At 42.2% G+C, this 18453-nt stretch overlaps 1 protein-coding gene across 2 annotated transcripts in view; it reads left to right on the forward strand.

The window, feature by feature from the left end:
• Positions 1 to 18453, forward strand: part of SYNPO (synaptopodin) — a 97246-nt gene that overhangs the window by 69754 nt on the left and 9039 nt on the right. For both annotated transcript variants that reach the window (XM_075210064.1, XM_075210065.1), the window contains one exon: positions 5616 to 7477. In XM_075210064.1, coding sequence (XP_075066165.1) covers positions 5616 to 7477 — 1862 coding nt within the window. The remainder of the gene's footprint in view (positions 1 to 5615; positions 7478 to 18453) is intronic.

Below are 18453 nucleotides of genomic sequence, written 5' to 3' on the forward strand. Positions count from 1 at the left end.
GTAGGAGGGGGCGTGACAACGTCATTACGTCACTATAGCCCCGCCCCTACCAAAACATACAGAGATTCAAGCTATTGAATAGCGGGGGGGGCTTAGTGGCGCGATTAAGCCCCGCCCCCTGCTATTCAATGCCGTGAATTTTGCATTCGGGAGCCTCCCGGAAATTCCGGGAGAGTAGGCAATTATGCTGCACCCTCTACAGATATCTGCCTACACTGCTGGTCGTGAGTGCGTACACACTTCCACATTTTGCTCAACATTTTTCCATCGTTTATTGCGATTTTTAGGAAGTATGGAAAAACAAATCAACAGATGCGATGTGTTTCAGTCCGATAAACCATGATCGTGGGGAGTACACACTCTTACAGTATCTGAGCAAACGGTTGTTGTGAATTGTGTGATTTGCACGATAATTACATATTGTGTACCCAGTTGTACTTTATGTTATGTTAGCAGAGAGTCAAATATGTTGTACCTCAAAAAAGTGTTATATAGTAAATGTTAAAGGCCTGTTTAATAACAAGGTGGCATTGGTTCTATTATGCTCTAATCCACAGTAACAGTCAGAAATTTGCTGTCATCACTTTGTACCATCATCATCATCATTTATTTATATAGCGCCACTAATTCTGCAGCGCTGTACAGAGAACTCATTCACATCAGTCCCTGCCCCATTGGGGCTTACAGTCTAAATTCCCTAACACACACAGAGAAGGGTCAATTTGATAGCAGCCAATTAACCTACCAGTATGTTTTTGGAGTGTGGGAGGAAACCGAAGCACCCGGAGGAAACCCACGCAAACACGGGGAGAACATACAAACTCCTCACAGATAAGGCCATGGCATGGTCGGGAATTGAACTCATGAACTCAGCGCTGTGAGGCAGAAGTGCTAACCACTTAGCCACCTAGCTGTATGAACTGAAACTAGTTCCTGATTATTTTCAATGGTTTACAGCCCATACGTGCAACCTATTATTAAATTATCCTTTTAATGCCATATATGGTGTAATGCTCATTGCACTGTACATTATTATACGTTAGGGATACATTATGGTATGTACGATTATCTGTTTTTATAGAGCGGCAACTGAAGGAAACTAGTGATACAGATCTACCTGCTGATAAGATAACTTTATCACCACTATAAAAATAGTTTGAAAGCCCAAAGTCTTTACCAGGAGAAAGTTATTATTGAAGAGACAGGTATAGCTGAAGAAAGCACTTCAGTCTATCAGTAACAATAATTACCCTGATGGTGCCATAAACCTCAGTGAAACTGTGAAGTTTTATTGTGTTTGACAGTTTTATGAATGGGGACAGAGGTCACATTTCACAAACTGTTCTTTAAAAGGCCACTAAACTTAATCTAAAATCGATCCATAACGAAATCTTAAAAACTCAGTAGTGTACAGTCTTTCATGTGAGGAGTTTGTATGTTCTCCTCGTGTTTGCGTGGATTTCCTCTGGGTGCTCCGGTTTCCTCCCACACTCCAAAAACATACTAGTAGGTTAATTGGCTGCTAACAAATTGACCTTAGTCTTTGGGGGAATTTAAACTGTAAGCCCCAATGGGGCACAACTGATGTGAGTGAGTTCTCAGTACAGCGCTGCGGAATTGGTGGCGCTATATAAATAAATGGTGATGATGATGATGATTGAGAAATAATTCGCTGTCTGATATCAGCCATTTTAGGCTCTCAATGGCTCCGTGCAGTGATCTGGGCATAAGAGAAGAAAATCCTACTTCATGATTAAGCCCATGGGGTAGATTTATCAAACTTCTAAAAAGGAAAATGGAGGTGTTGCTAATAGCAACCAATCAGATTCTAGTTTTCATTTATCTAGTACATTCTAGAAAATGATAGCCAGAATCTGATTGGCTGCTATGGATCTCCACTTTTCCTTTATAGAGAGTCTGATAAGTCTACCCTTTTATGTCAAATACTGTTTATATTCAGTGTTTATAAAGCTCCTTTACACCTTTTTAAAACAACAACAACATTTCACTAAATTGGTCAGCTGACAACTTACAAAAAAATGCAAAGACCCCCCAAAGTCTAATGATTGAAATGAGGCAGCGGCAGAAATTAAGTCCGCATATGTCAGTCACGCAGGGCTCAGTTTTTGTTTTTTCACTGGGTTTACTGTTTTGTTATGGAGCTCCACCTATTTTATTTATATGTCTGTTGTGCCACACGTCCCTGTCGGGATTCCTCCTTTGAAAACAAGCAGAAGTAGAGTCCCATGTAAACAAGCTAATGTCTGTAAGATTAGAGTCTTTCAACTCACCACAGATAAGGGCAACACAAAATAATATTTTACTTGCCAACTCTCCCGGAATGTCCGGGAGACTCCCTGTGCTGAGATACATCTCCTGCTTTGACCAATGACCAAGATAGTGTTTGGGAAATGTTTTTCCCTGTTGCGAATTCCTTATCAGCAGTAAAGGGCATTTTATAGCCCAATTATGAGCTGAGCTATTTTTGTTGTCACATATAAGTACAGACTTGATTGTTAAATATTAAACACATTATTATAGCCTCAGCTAAAGATATCTGGGCCCCTTAATCCCATCAACCATCAACAATATATCTCCATTTAACCCATTATACACATCATAACCCCCTCTATGTACACAAAACACAAACAACATATTAACTTATGTCTTAATTACATGTCACTTTGACAGTACAAATATATAGACAGCTGCTTCATAGACATCACATATAAGTCATATTTATCACATCACAAAGACCAGTGTTTCTTAAACCTGATCCTCAGGACCCATAACAGTGCATGTTTTCCATATCTCCTTGCTTTAGCACAGGTGTATTCATTACTGACTGACACATTGTAACAGATCCACATGTGGTATAATTATTTCCCTTGTCACCTGGAAAACCTGCACTGTTAGGGATCCTGAGGACTGGGTTTCAGAAACACTAACATAGACCAGAAGCATTCAAACCCAATCCAACAGGTCATGTTTTCACGATTTCTGTCTGTAGAAACATGTGAGACAATTGATGACCAGGGAAAATAGATTAACTTACCTGTGCATGATTAAAGAAATCCTGAAAACATGAACAGGTAACTCTTGAGAACTGAGTTTGAGCAGCTCTGACATAGACTGTCATGCATCTCATTTACATTAGTCACATACAGCGATGGGCAACAGGCTGCCCTCAGGCCCCGTGTGGCCCTAAGACCCTTTACCTGCGGCCCCCAGCTCCGGGGGGGGGGGCACCCTGTAACACAATGTCTGCTGATATGTTATTGCAGATAGGTGTCTCTTTCTATGATTAAATGAATTATCTTAACCTATTACTGAGATTAAGGGTAATGTGCGGCCCTTAGGACGGTTGAAGGGCCGCCCCATGTGACCACACATTGCCAGGACTGATTGACACGCTTTACTGCTGAGCCGCTGCATCTAAGTAAGTCACGTGAGATACAATCTCAGTGGACCTTGGACTGCTACAATCTTCATCAAGGTTACCAGCCGTGATTCTAATTTATTTATTTTTTCCATTCTAAATACTCCTCTTCAGTAAATATTAACTTATAAAGCTTAGATAATAAAAATAGATTGTATGAATCATATTTCTCACGCAGGAAAGGGTAAAGGTTATTGTGCGGATGGTCTGTACTGAAAAATAGGGACGTTTCTAGGGACATAAAATTACAGGGACAAATCAAATTGTAGGGACAGCTGGCAAATATGTACATTAGTCATATCTGACACATCAATAGCATATTACATCCACAGGATTATGGACACATACACATTCATCACATACAAGTAACTGTCGTCTTGACGATATGCACATCAATCACACAGACATCAGATACACATCAATCACAAACATAATCACGCATGATAGATATATATATATATATAATGCAGTTTTATCACTGTGCCTACGCTCCAATCCCCCTCTTCAAACACAGGAGAGAGAGGCAGGTGTGTAACTACAGCTGGTCCAGTAATGCCCGGCATCAACACTAGCCTGCCACACTGCCAACAACGAATGTAATGACAGACGAGGCCCTTTAATGAGGGACTGTAGTCAACAGGCTAACAGGCTAAAGGTCACAGCTATGTCACCCTTGATTTAAAGGGCAAAAGTGCAGATCATGTGACCAATGTCACTAACCACGGTTCAGTTTCAAATTCCAAACTATATAAATATTATACATAAGCAGAGAAACTTTGTAAAATAGTCCCAAAGATATGTTCATCTTCAAAACATAAAAATATAAAACAAATACATGGTAATATAAAGGATGCAGCCTGCCACCCAATCCTCCAGCCCTTTGCCATGACCTTTATGACTTGTCCAAAAATCTGGGAGCACAGCCATGTCTTCGTTCATGACCCAGGTGTTTTGATCCCATAGTTTAGATTATTACTTTGCAAACTTATGTTCCTAAGAGACCACATGGAACAAGAATGAGGTGTTCTCAATGCAGACTAATGATGATGATGATGATTATCTGCCTTTGAATTTTAATGCTCATGTAACAAGAATGAAGAACAAATTTTAATTATGTTACCTACAAACTGTATTTTTATGGTAGCTACACAGGCTCCCTAAAAAAAGCGAAGCATATGCAGTGTGCATTCGTTTTTGATCTATTACGTGCAGTATAGTGCCATTTGCCATCCTAGGTTCAGCAATAGTGTCTCTGTGAGGCTGCTTGTTATTGTATCTGCACATAGTTATAGCAGACATACGTAGACTGCATCTGCCATATAGATGTGTATGAGAAAGGTAAAGGATACTGAAAAAACATACATGTATTATACAGTTGTGACAGACAGATATTCAGAAAAATGAGTGCTTACATCTCAGTGTTGGCAAAGAATAAAAAGGACATAACTAGTAACCAATCTATGGTATTTATTGATATGATTCCACAAATGGGTCTCACATCACCTTTGTAGAGAGCATCTCAACACATTTTGAGAAAAGAGCAATAGTGTGAATTGTTCACACAATCCACACAAGTTTAATTATGGATGGTGGGCTATCCAAGGTGGTGAGAAGTTATCACCATTCCGCTAAAGCCTAACCTACTACATAGACTGCACTGTCCTCCTTTGTGACATCATTTTCACTATAAAGGGGACCAAAGATGGTAAATTACTCTGGTTAGAAGGGGAGGTGTAACAATAGGGGTTGGCTACGGTGCCCAGAGGTGAGGGTGGACCAGTAATACCAGGCCGCCCCTCCCTTTGAGAACAGAGCGGTAACATCTTCTGAGCTACGCATACGCATGATCAGAAGAGGCCCCCTTGGCCTGGAAGGAGGGAACGGCATCACTGGGCTGCTACCCAAATTTTGTTATAGGGCCCGTCTATGCACTGTTTCACCCCTGGTCAGGAGGGCTGAATATGGCTCATGCAGCTGCTGCCCCCCCCTGCCCCGGTTTGCCTGTTGCCACAATTACTTTGGATCTTCTTCTCTGCAACAATATGAATTTATTTTGATCCAGATTGGTCTTGCATAATATTTTTACACCACATAAACTCCATATTTTTATACTTCATAAAATGTATGAACAATATTTTTATCTAGTGTCTAACTATCTTCTTTTATTTTCCCATAGATTTCCCCAGAGCCCTCAGTCTCCCAGAAAAGGAGTTGAGGGAAGCACAATCGCTCAGTGATAACAATGATTCCCAGCTGAGCCCTTCAGGGAGGTGTTCTCGGGGAGTCCAGCTCTTCCATCGCCGCCGTCAAAAACTGAAAGCTTTTGAGGAACAGAAGCTTAGAAGACTATCTGAAATTCAGGATACAAAAGAGGCACAGAATAAGCAGGTCCAACATGCTGTGACACTTTCTAACTCTAAGGATTCAGCATTTCAGTTTGGCCGTGGCCATCATTCACGTTTCCACAGTATGGAGGAGACCTCACCTGACCCTGGAAATGCTGGTGAAACAGATGATTTGTGGGTAGATGATGTCAAAGGAACTGATTTCCCGACCATAGATAAAAGAGCTCCTTCACCAAGTGCTTCAGAAGAAGATAATCCAGGACCTTTAAGTGCATATCTGAAGGAAACTTTGATGGTATCAAATTCAAACACTAATGGTTTGGTTATTCAAACTAGCCAAAAGACAGAACCACCTGTCAAGAAAGAACAAAATGGCACGCAAAGCACACAATACTGTGAAGTACATCTTACTCTAGCGAAACCGATATCGGTGTCTAACAGAACAGCTAGACCCTTTGGAGGTCAGTCATCTGCTAGGAGAAATGTTTCTTCTTCTTCCGAAAAAAGTCCTGTCATTGAGCCAGCTCCCCCACCTACGTATGCGGAGACATTGTCAAGCCCTCCACCAGTTACACGCATTCGGTCTCCACCTACGTATTCTGCGCTATATCCCACAGAGGCAACACAATTTAAACCCGTACACCAGGTGATCAACCACGGAGACGCAAGACTTACACCACAGCCAAAGACTGGTGTCTTAGACGCCATCGGAGCACATCGGGGACCTAAGAAATCAATGTTCACATTTATTGAAAAGCCAAAGATGGCACCTAATCCTGAACTCTTGTCAATGGTGCAAAATGCAGATGTGAAGAAAAAGCAAACGGAACATGGAGATATATCAACTGAAGATGAGTCATTTGCCCTTGGAGCAGAGGCTTCGAATTTCCAAAATAATAAGTCACCCAAAGCAGCAAACAGTGCCGATCAAGCTGACAAAATTCTTGATTGGTCATCTAGCCTGAAGTCCCCTGGTGTCACAGCAAAGCCACCTTCTATGCCAGCGCAAACTCTGTCAGAGGACAAAGGGAAAGGTGCACAACTGTTTGCAAGGAGGCAATCCAGAATGGAACGTTTTGTGCTTGAGTCCCCTACACCCTCTGACTCTTTCCGATCTCCTTCTCCTACAATGTCTCTGCCGCCAACTTGGAAGTATGGTTCGAATGTTAAAACACCTCCCTCTCCATTCAGTCACCAGCTCCACAAAAACCAAAGACCACCTAAACCTTCTTACACCGCACCTGTGACTAATACTGCCTCGGAGAACATGCAGTCACAAAAAGAGCTTGAACTATCTAAACGACAGCCATATCAACTTCAGTCTTCTCTGTTCATCCTCTCACCAGCCAAAGATCCTCTGAGCTCACTTCCAAAAGCAGCACCTCCGCCTAAACCCATGGTGCTTGAATCACATCGGTTTACCAGACAGTCTTCATGCCCAACGTCCCCTTTGGTTCCTTCTCCTACTATATATTCTCCATCTTATTTCCAGTCTATCCGATCACCCTCTATGTCACCATCTCCAGCTGCCACCACCCCTGCGACCTACGGAAGAAGGACACCAACCAGTCAGGTCTCTCCGATGTCTCCAGTTCCCTTTTCAAATACCATGGTGTCATCTCCACGGAATAAAACTGTAATACAAGCTCCTCGGCCAACGTTTTCTGCCAGAAACTCAGGCTTGGAGTCTCAGGTGTGGAAACCTTCTCCATATTACAAATAATAATGTTAATATTGTTTTTTCCACTATATGATTTAAGATGACTGAAAAATGGTGGTATGGGCTTTGGTATTGTGACAAATCCAGTTCAGATTGTGCTTTATATCTACAAAAACTAGTTATATAATTTATCTAGTCAGACTTTTTTCTGGGAAGAAAAATGACAACTGAATCACAAGAACAGAACTATATAACGTTTACCAGGAAAAGCAGAACAGATCAGATCGCTCAAACAAACATTTCTCTATCAACCTTCTGCTATCTGCTTGGACTTCTAAAGTTCTCCTGCTCTGCCTGACCTTCTTCAACCTCTCACATCTTCTATGCAATTTTCTGGTTATGTTCGTTTGGCTTTCACTCTCTGGATTCTTGCTTTGTCTTTATCGATCAATTTTACACTATGTGCTAAGAGTATGTTAAAAGAATCCTACTGTCTGACTGTGTCTTTGCATATGCTTGTTTCAGCCTCTTCTTCTGCGTCATCATATTATTTTCAAAACTCTTAAAAGTAACACATAGGGCACAATTCAACTTATTCGGGAGAATAACGTGGCCTGCACACTATTACCACTAGTACGGCAGTAGTGCGCAGTATTACCGTTAGTACAGCAGTAGTGCGCAGTATTACCGTTAGTACGGCAGTAGTGCGCAGTATTACCGTTAGTACGGCAGTAGTGCGCAGTATTACCGTTAGTACGGCAGTAGTGCGCAGTATTACCGCTAGTACGGGAGTAGTGAGCAGTATTACCGGTAGTACGGGAGTAGTGAGCAGTATTACCGGTAGTACGGCAGTAGTGCGCAGTATTACCGGTAGTACGGCAGTAGTGCGCAGTATTACCGGTAGTACGGCAGTAGTGCGCAGTATTACCGCTAGTACGGGAGTAGTGAGCAGTATTACCGCTAGTACGGGAGTAGTGCGCAGTATTACCGGTAGTACGGCAGTAGTGCGCAGTATTACCATTAGTACGGCAATAGTGCGCAGTATTACCGTTAGTACGGCAGTAGTGCGCAGTATTACCGGTAGTACGGCAGTAGTGCGCAGTATTACCATTAGTACGGCAATAGTGCGCAGTATTACCGTTAGTACGGCAGTAGTGCGCAGTATTACCGGTAGTACGGCAGTAGTGCGCAGTATTACCGGTAGTACGGCACTAGTGCGCAGTATTACCGCTAGTACGGCAGTAGTGCGCAGTATTACCGTTAGTACGGCAGTAGTGCGCAGTATTACCGTTAGTCCGGCAGTAGTGAGCAGTATTATCGTTAGTATGACAATAGTGCGCAGTATAACAGTTAGTACGACAATAGTGCGCAGTATTACCATTAGTACGATACTTTTAATGCTGATTTTTGCACTCAGCCCTGTGAGCTGCGATCAAAAATCTGCATTAAAATTTCCGTAGTTCTAGGAATAACGTGGCCCAATTGAATTCCACCCATAGTGCTTAAAGGCTATCAGCATCTTTAAAATGATATGTTTCCCCAGACATACTACCATAATATGGATGGTGACATCCGGCATTTGGTCCCTTTTCACAGTGGCTCACGCTATCAAAACTAGATTGTATGTAGGAAAATGCAGTCGGAAGGTGACCATGTTTGGCATGGGTGCACGGCCTTCTTGTGACTGCACTAACAGGCGGTGAAGCACTGAATGGTTGGATCTTGTCTGATTTGGCCACCCACAAGTATCGCTCAGTACTTGGGCTGTGCGGCAGGATGTGTGGGCAATTTTAGGGTCATTTTAGGGAATCAAGTGACCTGCCCATTGTTTGATTGGTTAGATAATCCTCTTCATTAGCATTAGCTTTCACTGGAACTGCCAAGGAACATGGGGCTAGATTTACTAAGCTGCGGGTTTGAAGAAGTGGAGATTTTACCTATAGCAACCAATCAGATCTTAGCTTTCATTTTATAGAATGCACTAAATATATGATAGCTAGAATCTGATTGGTTGCTATAGGCAACATCTCCACTTTTTCAAACCCGCCGTTTAGTAAATATACCCCCATGGGGTCTCTACTGCAGTGTTTATAAACTCCCGTCCTCAGGGCCACTAAATAATGCTTTCCAAGTCCTCTCAAAGTACCACAGGTGAAATAATGAAAAACTCATGTATATCTTGTAGAATGAATCATTCACTAATTAACCTATGTCACAGATAGGAGAGCACAATGGTTGGAAACGCTGGCCTACACTGTGCCATTTTTTCAGTAATAGGATTTTAAGCCACCCAGCCTCCATAACTTCCTATGCTGGATATTTGGAACCCAAGTGACATTGGGTAAATAATGCATCAGGGAAGGTGTTGCCCATAGCAACCAATCAGATTCTAGAATGTACTAGATAAATGTTAACAAGAATCTGATTGGCTGGTGTGGACAACACATCTGTTTTTCCTTTTTAAAAGGTTTAGTAAATCTACCCCCAGGAGTGGAAGCACGAACAAGTTTGGTTTTAAATATGATACATTCCCCTTAACACAACAGTATGCATAAATAGTGATTACAGATAAAAAGTTCTAAGACTTTTGGCACTTTTATAAAAAGATTGTCACAGTACTGGACAAGCACAGCAGACATTCCATGTTAGGGGCGCACCCAGGGGGGTTTCCTAGTCCCCAGAAACCCCTGTCTTACCTGGGATGCTGTATGATTACAGTGGCTGGCCCCTTTCCCGGGACCAGCCACTACTGCTTGTAATCCTCTCCCAGTCAGTCCCCTGCTGTGTGAACACAGCTCTCTGCCGGCAGTTTGGCCCAGCCCCTTCCTCCCTCACAGCCAGCATGGGTGTAATGCAGGAGGCAGCAGCAGAAGGTAAGAATGTGTGTATGTGTCTGTGTATATGGCAGTTTACATATCTGTGTTTGTGTGAGTCTGTGTTTATCTGTGTATATGGCAGTTTACATATCTGTGCTTGATCCTGTGTGTGTTTGTGTATGTGTGTCAGTCTGTATTTATCTGTGCATATGACAGCTTACATGTCTGTGTTTGATCCTGTCTGTGTTTATCTGTGCATATGGCAGTTTACATGTCTGTGTGTTTGATCCTGTGTTTGTTTGTGTATGTGTGTGTCTGTGATTATCTGTGTATATGGCAGTTTACATGTCTGTGTGTTTGATCCTGTGTTTGTTTGTGTATGTGTGTGTCTGTGCTTAACTGTGTATGTGGCAGTTTACATGTCTACGTATTTGTGTATATGTGAGTCTGTGTATGGGACAATTTACATGTCTGTGTTTGACCCGATGTGTGTTTGTAGCCACGCCCCTACACATGCTGGTCACGCCCACTGGTATCGTGGCGTGGAAACCCCCCTCCTCGAATCCTGCGTTTGCCCCTGCATGTATTAGAGATATCACAAGTACTTTGTGAAAATATATGATCTGACACAGATTTTACATACAGTATGTCTCCGCTAGTGTCAGTTTCAGAAACCAATGATTAACTTGACCTTCACACAGTCATGTGACGTACCACCTCTAATACATAATGATGCAAACTTCAACATCCAAAATAGAAGTGGAAAATGTGCAAACATTTTCCACTTCTGTTACTCAGGAAGTGACGTTTTTGTCATTTGTCTATTACTAATTTTCCTATTTCTAGGCAGGAAATTATTCTTTATTTGTGACTCGCATATACTTTCCTATAAAAGAATAGAACATGTTGGATGTATAAACTTTGCTTTACATGGAAATGCATTTGACACCACAATCTATTTGCACCAATCTGATACATGTCTCACATCACTAGCCTATGCTGCTGTTAAAGGGGTTCCCGCTGTATTATTTACCATGTAGGCATACTCTACAGGATTGGGATTAAACATTAGCTTTGCCCAAAGCAGCGCACAGATTTGGAAGGGGGTCCTTTTACACACCCTTAGGCTGCACCAGCTTTTTTCAAGCCTGTAGTGGGGCCCAAGAAGTGTCCGCTCCGGGGGCAGAGGTAACTCTAGTTGTACCATTCATTAACATTTAAATAGCAATTATAGCAAAATGTTAGCCTAAGTAAGAAATTATTAAACATGACTGCGTTGATATACATCATACCTGCCTACTCTCCCGGAATTTCCGGGAGGCTACCAAAATTCAGGGGAGTCCTCCCGAACTCCTGGAAGAGTAGGCACCCCCCTGGAGATGATGGAGGTGGGGCTTAATGATGCAATTTTGCGTCATTAAGCCCCGCCCCCTACTATTAAATGCTGTGAACTTCGGCTTTCTCTCTACTATGATGTCACCACGGCCCCTCCCACTCCCTGCCACATGACTTCTTCTCCAGGATCTCCATGCTGTTTTTTAGATAAGGTGCATTGTGGTATATTTTATTATGTGCCATAAGGGTATGTTGTTTTTTATAAACTACAGAGCAATAATACTCATCTATTGCATATACTTTATACATACTTGCCTACTCTCCCGGAATTCCCGGGAGGCTTCCGAATTTTTTTTTCCGGAAGAGTAGGCAAAGCTCCCGCATTTGCTGAAATTCACGGCAGTGAATGGAGGGGGTGGGGCTTAATTGTGTCATTAAGCTCCACCCCCTCCATTCAATGCCGTAAAATTTAGGCTTTTTGTAGTGGGGGCGGGGCTATGGATGGTGGTGCGGCAACATCACCACGCCCTCCGCCCTCCTCCTACCCCATGTCACATGACTTCTGCCCCGGATCTCCTGGGGGAGAAATCTTTGTTATGGGAGGTAATCAAAAATCTAGTGATAGGGACATTCTTTTATTTTCTTATTGCTGTTGCATTTCAGAGCATTTCTCTTTGTTGTGGCCTTAATACGTTTTTAAAAACCGCAATTCTTCTGCCATGAAGTCATGACTTACAGCATTCCTGCTCTTGTGTGAAAAAACACAAAAGGCAATTAGAGGTATAAGAGTGTTATACATCTGTCAACAATCCAAACGCTTCAATTCCCACACCTGAACACAGACATGACATCCAATACCAGGGGTGTAGAAGGTATTTTTAGTCTGGTAATGACATTGCTAAACAAATATTGTGACTGCCATACCTTACATTTATTGTCATGCTCCAGTCTAGGGGAGGACTGATCTGCGGTTGTCAAGGTATTTAGCTATGTTTCATGTAGACGTAATGTTTCTGTATGTCTCAGCATCCCATCTCACTGATACCCGTGTCCTTCACATACGTGTTCTTATATCATCATGCAAGAGGCATGTCATGCTACAGGGACAGTAAATATACCCCCAACAGTCCCAATTTATGTAGGACAGTCAGAGAGTGCAATGGGGCTTGGACCACAGCTAAATAGGGGCATGGTCGGACTGATCGAGATGAGGACCCAAACAAACGTACTTCTAAATTGCTTATTGATTTTGTAGGCAGCAGTTTGACTAGGCAGTGATACAATGATTAAAGTTATACATGTATTTCAGGCAGTTGTTACAGATTGGTAGTTATAGTATATTGTGTATTTAGGGCATTATATTGTTTTTTTTATTAATCGGATCTCAGCGGGCGCCATGACTTTAGCGAAGCTGGGGAGACGGGGACTAGCTTGAAGGTGTAGTGATCTGATCACAAATGTGCTATAGTTTAGAAATTTCAGGTTATGTCATAGTTGCCCATGCTACCGGAATGTCTGGAAGACTCCCGAATTCCAGGTAGGTCTACCAGACTCCCGGGAAAGCAGGCAATTGTCCCGCAACCTGCCTGTAAGGAGCATAAATGCTGTGATTCGCTGTGAATCGTGATATTTTGGCCCCGTCCCTGTGACAAAATATCGATTTGGACATGAGGGCAGGGCCAAAATTATGCAATTCACCGCGCCATGCTCCCTTTCACCTTCCCACCACAGCTGGCCTCCAGGAGCTCCCAGAGGGCAGCAATAGAAAGTTGGCAACTATATGTCATACGTGCCCACTCTACCAGAATATCCGGGAGACTCCCAAATTCCGGGTAGGTCTCCCAGACCAGGAGAGCAGGCAGTTTTCCCGCATCCTGCCCACTTTCTAGAGAAGTGAGCAGGATGGTAACCTCCATGACATGATTCATGTTGAATCACGTAATTTCGCCCCTGCCCCTGCATCAATGCATCACGGAGGTGGGGCCAAAATGAAGTGATTCACCGCCTCCCCCGCCCTCCCCCTTCCGTCCTCCGACTTCACCTCCCCTCCGGGATCTCCCGGACAGTAAGACCAAGAAGTTGGTAAGTATGGGTTATGTCTCTGGAAGGTGTGGTGAAGGAAGAGGGGGGGGGGGGAGATAATTACTTATAGCACCTATCTAAAATGGGCCTAGATAATGTCACTGTCATATACTTCACTGTAAAACACCACAAGTGAGTGTTATCCTTCATGTAAGTATAAACAAGGCAGAACAAACTAAGTGTAACCATTTTTTCATGCAACAATGTAGAATACCTGTACCTTATGTTATCTTGCTGCCATCTGCAGGCTATAAAATGGTACTGAATGCCATCAAAAAAATGGTTACATATAGACGGGTCTATTTATTAAGTAGAGAAAACTTTTCCTGTTTATCAAAGGCTAACACCGTGCTATAGCAAAGGTTATTAAAGTTTATTGTCCACTGGTTTGCCGGCCTTCTCCCGTTGATAGCTACCCCATGTTAAACAGGAGGAAGCCTATTTAACAAGGACGGTAGTAGTAGATATACTGCTACAATCCTCCTTTCACTATTGCCATCTTAGTATGCAGATAGCAGAATATTTTTTTTATTTAAGTAAAGTATTTTATTTATTGTAATACCAGGCATAATTATAATTATTTATTGTTATCTGCATATATTTTTTCATTTTTCAAAAGGTGCTTTATTTATTTATTTATTGATAAGTGGAATTGTAAGCATAAGTCGGGAATGATAGTTTCGGGTCACGCATGTGCAGATGAACCAAGACTGGTCGGCAATGCAGTAAGACTTCTCTTACCACTGCTAGCCGTGTTCTGTGTTATCACCGCATATTAATAGGTCATAAATATTAGCTTTTATATAATATCGTCCAACACGGGAAGGTTCTTCATTTAGTCAACAGTATTAATTGGCTTCCTAAGCGTATTATTATATGATTGGATACTGTCCCAACCAATTGACTCTGTATGTAAAACATAAGGAGAGGTTGTATACAGATGATAAATGGAAAACCAGGGGCAGCTGGTAACTATGGGATAGGTAGAATATCCACAAAGATAAGCTCTCTTATGCATAGAAACACTGAGCATTCTTTCCCATGACCTACAAAAGTGAATTAAACATCATTTGCATTAAAGGATAGGTAAAATCTTTGTTTGCAGTATGACCCCTACTGTTTTTTTAGAATGAGCACCTCACTGTAGGAATCCTATAGGCATTGCTGTCAGAATACTCTAAGCTGCATATAGGCGGCAGACTGTAACGTCACCAAAGCTGTATGTACTTTGTGCAGATCTAGGTCACCAATCCTGAACACCCTCCAGGATCATGTTGTGCACTGTGCATGGTTCTGTCATTCTTACAGTTCTCTAGAGAGAAAGCTTACCTTTAGTTCAAACCTAGGAGAATTGAGATGTGTGACCCCACCTTTGTACCAGTGGCAGTAGATGCGCCACAAGGCTGTACAAAGATGACCTTGGGCACTGGGCTCTACTTGTAAGTTCCCACCTCATATTCTTCCCAAGTCACATATGCCTTATATATATATGTGAAGAGAGATACAGAAGGGGTAGCACACTATGTAGAGCATACTTACCAACTTTGAATAGTTGGTTTCCGGGAGCCTGCCATGGGAGGTGGGCGCGATTGGGTCGGGGCTCCAAAATACATGTCATTTTGCCGTGATTCACCGGGAATCGCAGCGTTTGGGACCTAATTCTGCCCACTTCACTAGGAAGTGGGTCACTTCCTAGTGAAGTGGGCAGTTCCGGGAGATGGCCACACTCTCCCGGGAGTCCGTGAGACTCTCGCAAAATGCGGGAGTCTCCCGGACATTCCGGGAGAGTTGGCAAGTATGGTGTAGAGCAGTTGGTCAGCCAAATATAATTGAAAGAGGAGGGGTAGCAGCAGGGCCGGATTTACCACTAGCCAACCTAGGCAATTACCTAGGGCCCAGCGGTCCCCAGAGGGCCGTCCCAGGGCCGGCGGTGAGACCACCCTTTAAAAATGGGACACTACTTATGGACCAGTGCTATATGCTTGCCCCCCCCAGGCTAAAGTCTGCCAACCAGCCCCTGAATAGGGGTATATGTTATGCTAAAAAACTATAGTGCTATGGATTTTTTCAGGGAGGGGGCCCCAAACCAGTATCTTGCCTAGGGCCCCATGAGGTCTAAATCCGGCTCTGGGTAGCAGTGTTCAAAAAAGTCTACAGTGACATTCAGGAGAGCTCCATTGCTAATTCTCATGGCAGAAAAATACAAATACTAGTGCTGTCAGGGTTGGTGTTAAATTCTACTGTGTTATATAGGTAACACACAAAGAGGAGAGCTCCATTGCTAATTCTCATTGCAGAAAAATACAAATACTAGGCCTGGCAGGCTTTTCTTCTGACTTTGCAGTCAAATTGTACAGTGTTATATAGGTTACACACAAAGAGAAGAGCTCCATTGCTCCATTGCTAATTGTCATTGCTGAAATACAAATACTAAGCCTTGCAGGCTTTTCTTTTGACTTTTCTTTTCTGCCACTGCTGTGTGCCAATGTGTCCTAGATGTGCTAGGAACAGCCGTGTGTTTGTGTCATTGCTCTGTCGCTTACCACCCAGCCAGGTCGCTACAGTATTTGTCTGAAAATAATATTGTGACCTGTGAGGTGATCAAAATTGACTGCAAATGACTTGAAATTAGTGTTATTGAGGTGAATAATAATGTAGGATCAAAAAAAGAGCAAAATTATGTGATTTCAGCATATTTTAGCAATTTTTCTAAAAAAAATACAAATGAAATCCAAAATCAAAACACACGAGGGCGGTTTTGCCAAAACCAAAACACAAAGCTAATCCAGATCCAAAACCACTTCACGGGGGTCAGTGAGCATCTCTAATATATATATATATATATATATATATATATATATATATATATATTATACAATGCCTCTCCAACATATGCAGGTACTAAATGATCCGGTTCTGATTTTCCCACTTATTTTCCTGTTGCTGTTACCTGTACCTATTAATTAATTTGTTGATGTTAAGAAAAATACCTTCTCACCAATTAGTTCATTCAGTCAAGTAACTGCAATGAGGAGATACGTGGGGAATTATGGAAGCAGAACATTTCATTTCACATGCATGGGTCTGTGTATACACAATGTAAATTGAGGATTAGATGCATCTAGAATGATCAAAACCATATAGTTCTAAAGGGAGGATATGCTCAGTGAGCTTTTACCAAAATAAAACAATTCCACTGTTACAACATGTAAAGCACAGGGCAGTGGTGCTCTCTGTTCCCTTTCATGTTGCGTTGACTGAGTGTGTCCTCATTATAGAACACTGCGGTTTGCTAATCAGAAAGTGTCATTGTAGAACGATGTCTGATACTGCCTGAAGGTAAATCACATGAATAAACCAATTGGGTTTGATCTCACTAATCAGAGCGTTGAAAAGTCACATGGTAATTCTCTGCAGCAGAGGACAATGTGGGGGAAGAAGAGGCTTCAAAAGTCCCAAATATTCCACATCTCACCTTATAGATGATAGATATTACTCTGTTCCGCATACATAGAATCAGGACAGGCTGAAAGAAAACAGTTCTCTCATCTCTACTATGAAAACAAACGCAGCCCGCGTCCTAGGCAAACGCAAAAACATTCATATCCGTCCTTGTGGAGTAGTTGCTTTAAATAAATTGTAAAATATCACATTACAGATAACAATTATGTAAATAAGAGTTAAAATGAAAATAAACCAATAATATATTCTGATATGTTATAGACGTGGCTTAACTGTACTTTTTACATGCTAACTTTCTCGGAAGTTGCTCTCTGCACGCTACTATATTTCTGGTAAAGGGGATGGAAACCTCTGGCCCCATCGCAATGTTTTGTGAGATTGACAAGGGGTCTATGGCAACAGCCGTACGTACCTGGCTCCTACCTGGAGAGGTCCTCTTCAGCCAGGTCCTGCCCCTAGCTAGTGGTGATAGATACTGCCATGCGGCCAGGGGTTTTCATTGCCTTTGAAATCTGTTACACATCCCTAATTGCGACATTTGATCATAAACAGCTTCGTTAGCAGTAATGTGACAGCAGGATTTTTTTGTAACATTTACCAGGTTACATATCACACTTATACATAGAGCCAGAATTTCCATTATCATGGAATTATCTTTGTTCTAAGTCAGCATAATATACCATATGTATCACATAGTTGCCTACTCTCCCGTATAGTCTAGGTGACTCCAGAATCTCCGGAAGGGATATCTCTAATGTTGCCATGTATGATGTATCACCTTCACGTGTCTGAATCATACTTGCCAGCTTTGTCACTCTGTCCTCTGCGAAACCCTTGAAATTGCATAGTGAGGACGGAGCTTAATGGCACAATTAACCCCCGACCCCCTGATATTCAATGCCGTGGATTTCTGCATTTTTTAGGATCAGGGAGGTTTGCCTACTCTTCCGGTCCCCGAAATTCGTGAGCCTCCCGGAAATTCCGGAAGAGTAGGCAAGTATGGTCTGAATAGATACTCCTTAAATTAACTTTTAAAATGCAGAAATCTGGGAGACCAAAAATAAAATTTTGAAAGAAAGGAATGCACCAATAAAATCACTTCAAATACTTATTTTTTGGCAGAATGCTTTTATAAAAGTCCTGCACTTTACTAGCAGTATGATTGGTAACCCCACTGTTCCCGAAATCAATCCTGCAAACCTGAATTGTCCTGGCAGCGATTAGATGGAAGACGCCTAGTTAGTTGGTTTCGCAGCGTGGGTCTGAGTCATTAAGGAGAGCAAAGCATAAAAAATGAGTAACTTTACACCTGGG

The sequence above is a fragment of the Mixophyes fleayi genome, chromosome 4 (assembly GCF_038048845.1).
Source record: "Mixophyes fleayi isolate aMixFle1 chromosome 4, aMixFle1.hap1, whole genome shotgun sequence".
NCBI lineage: Eukaryota > Metazoa > Chordata > Amphibia > Anura > Limnodynastidae > Mixophyes > Mixophyes fleayi.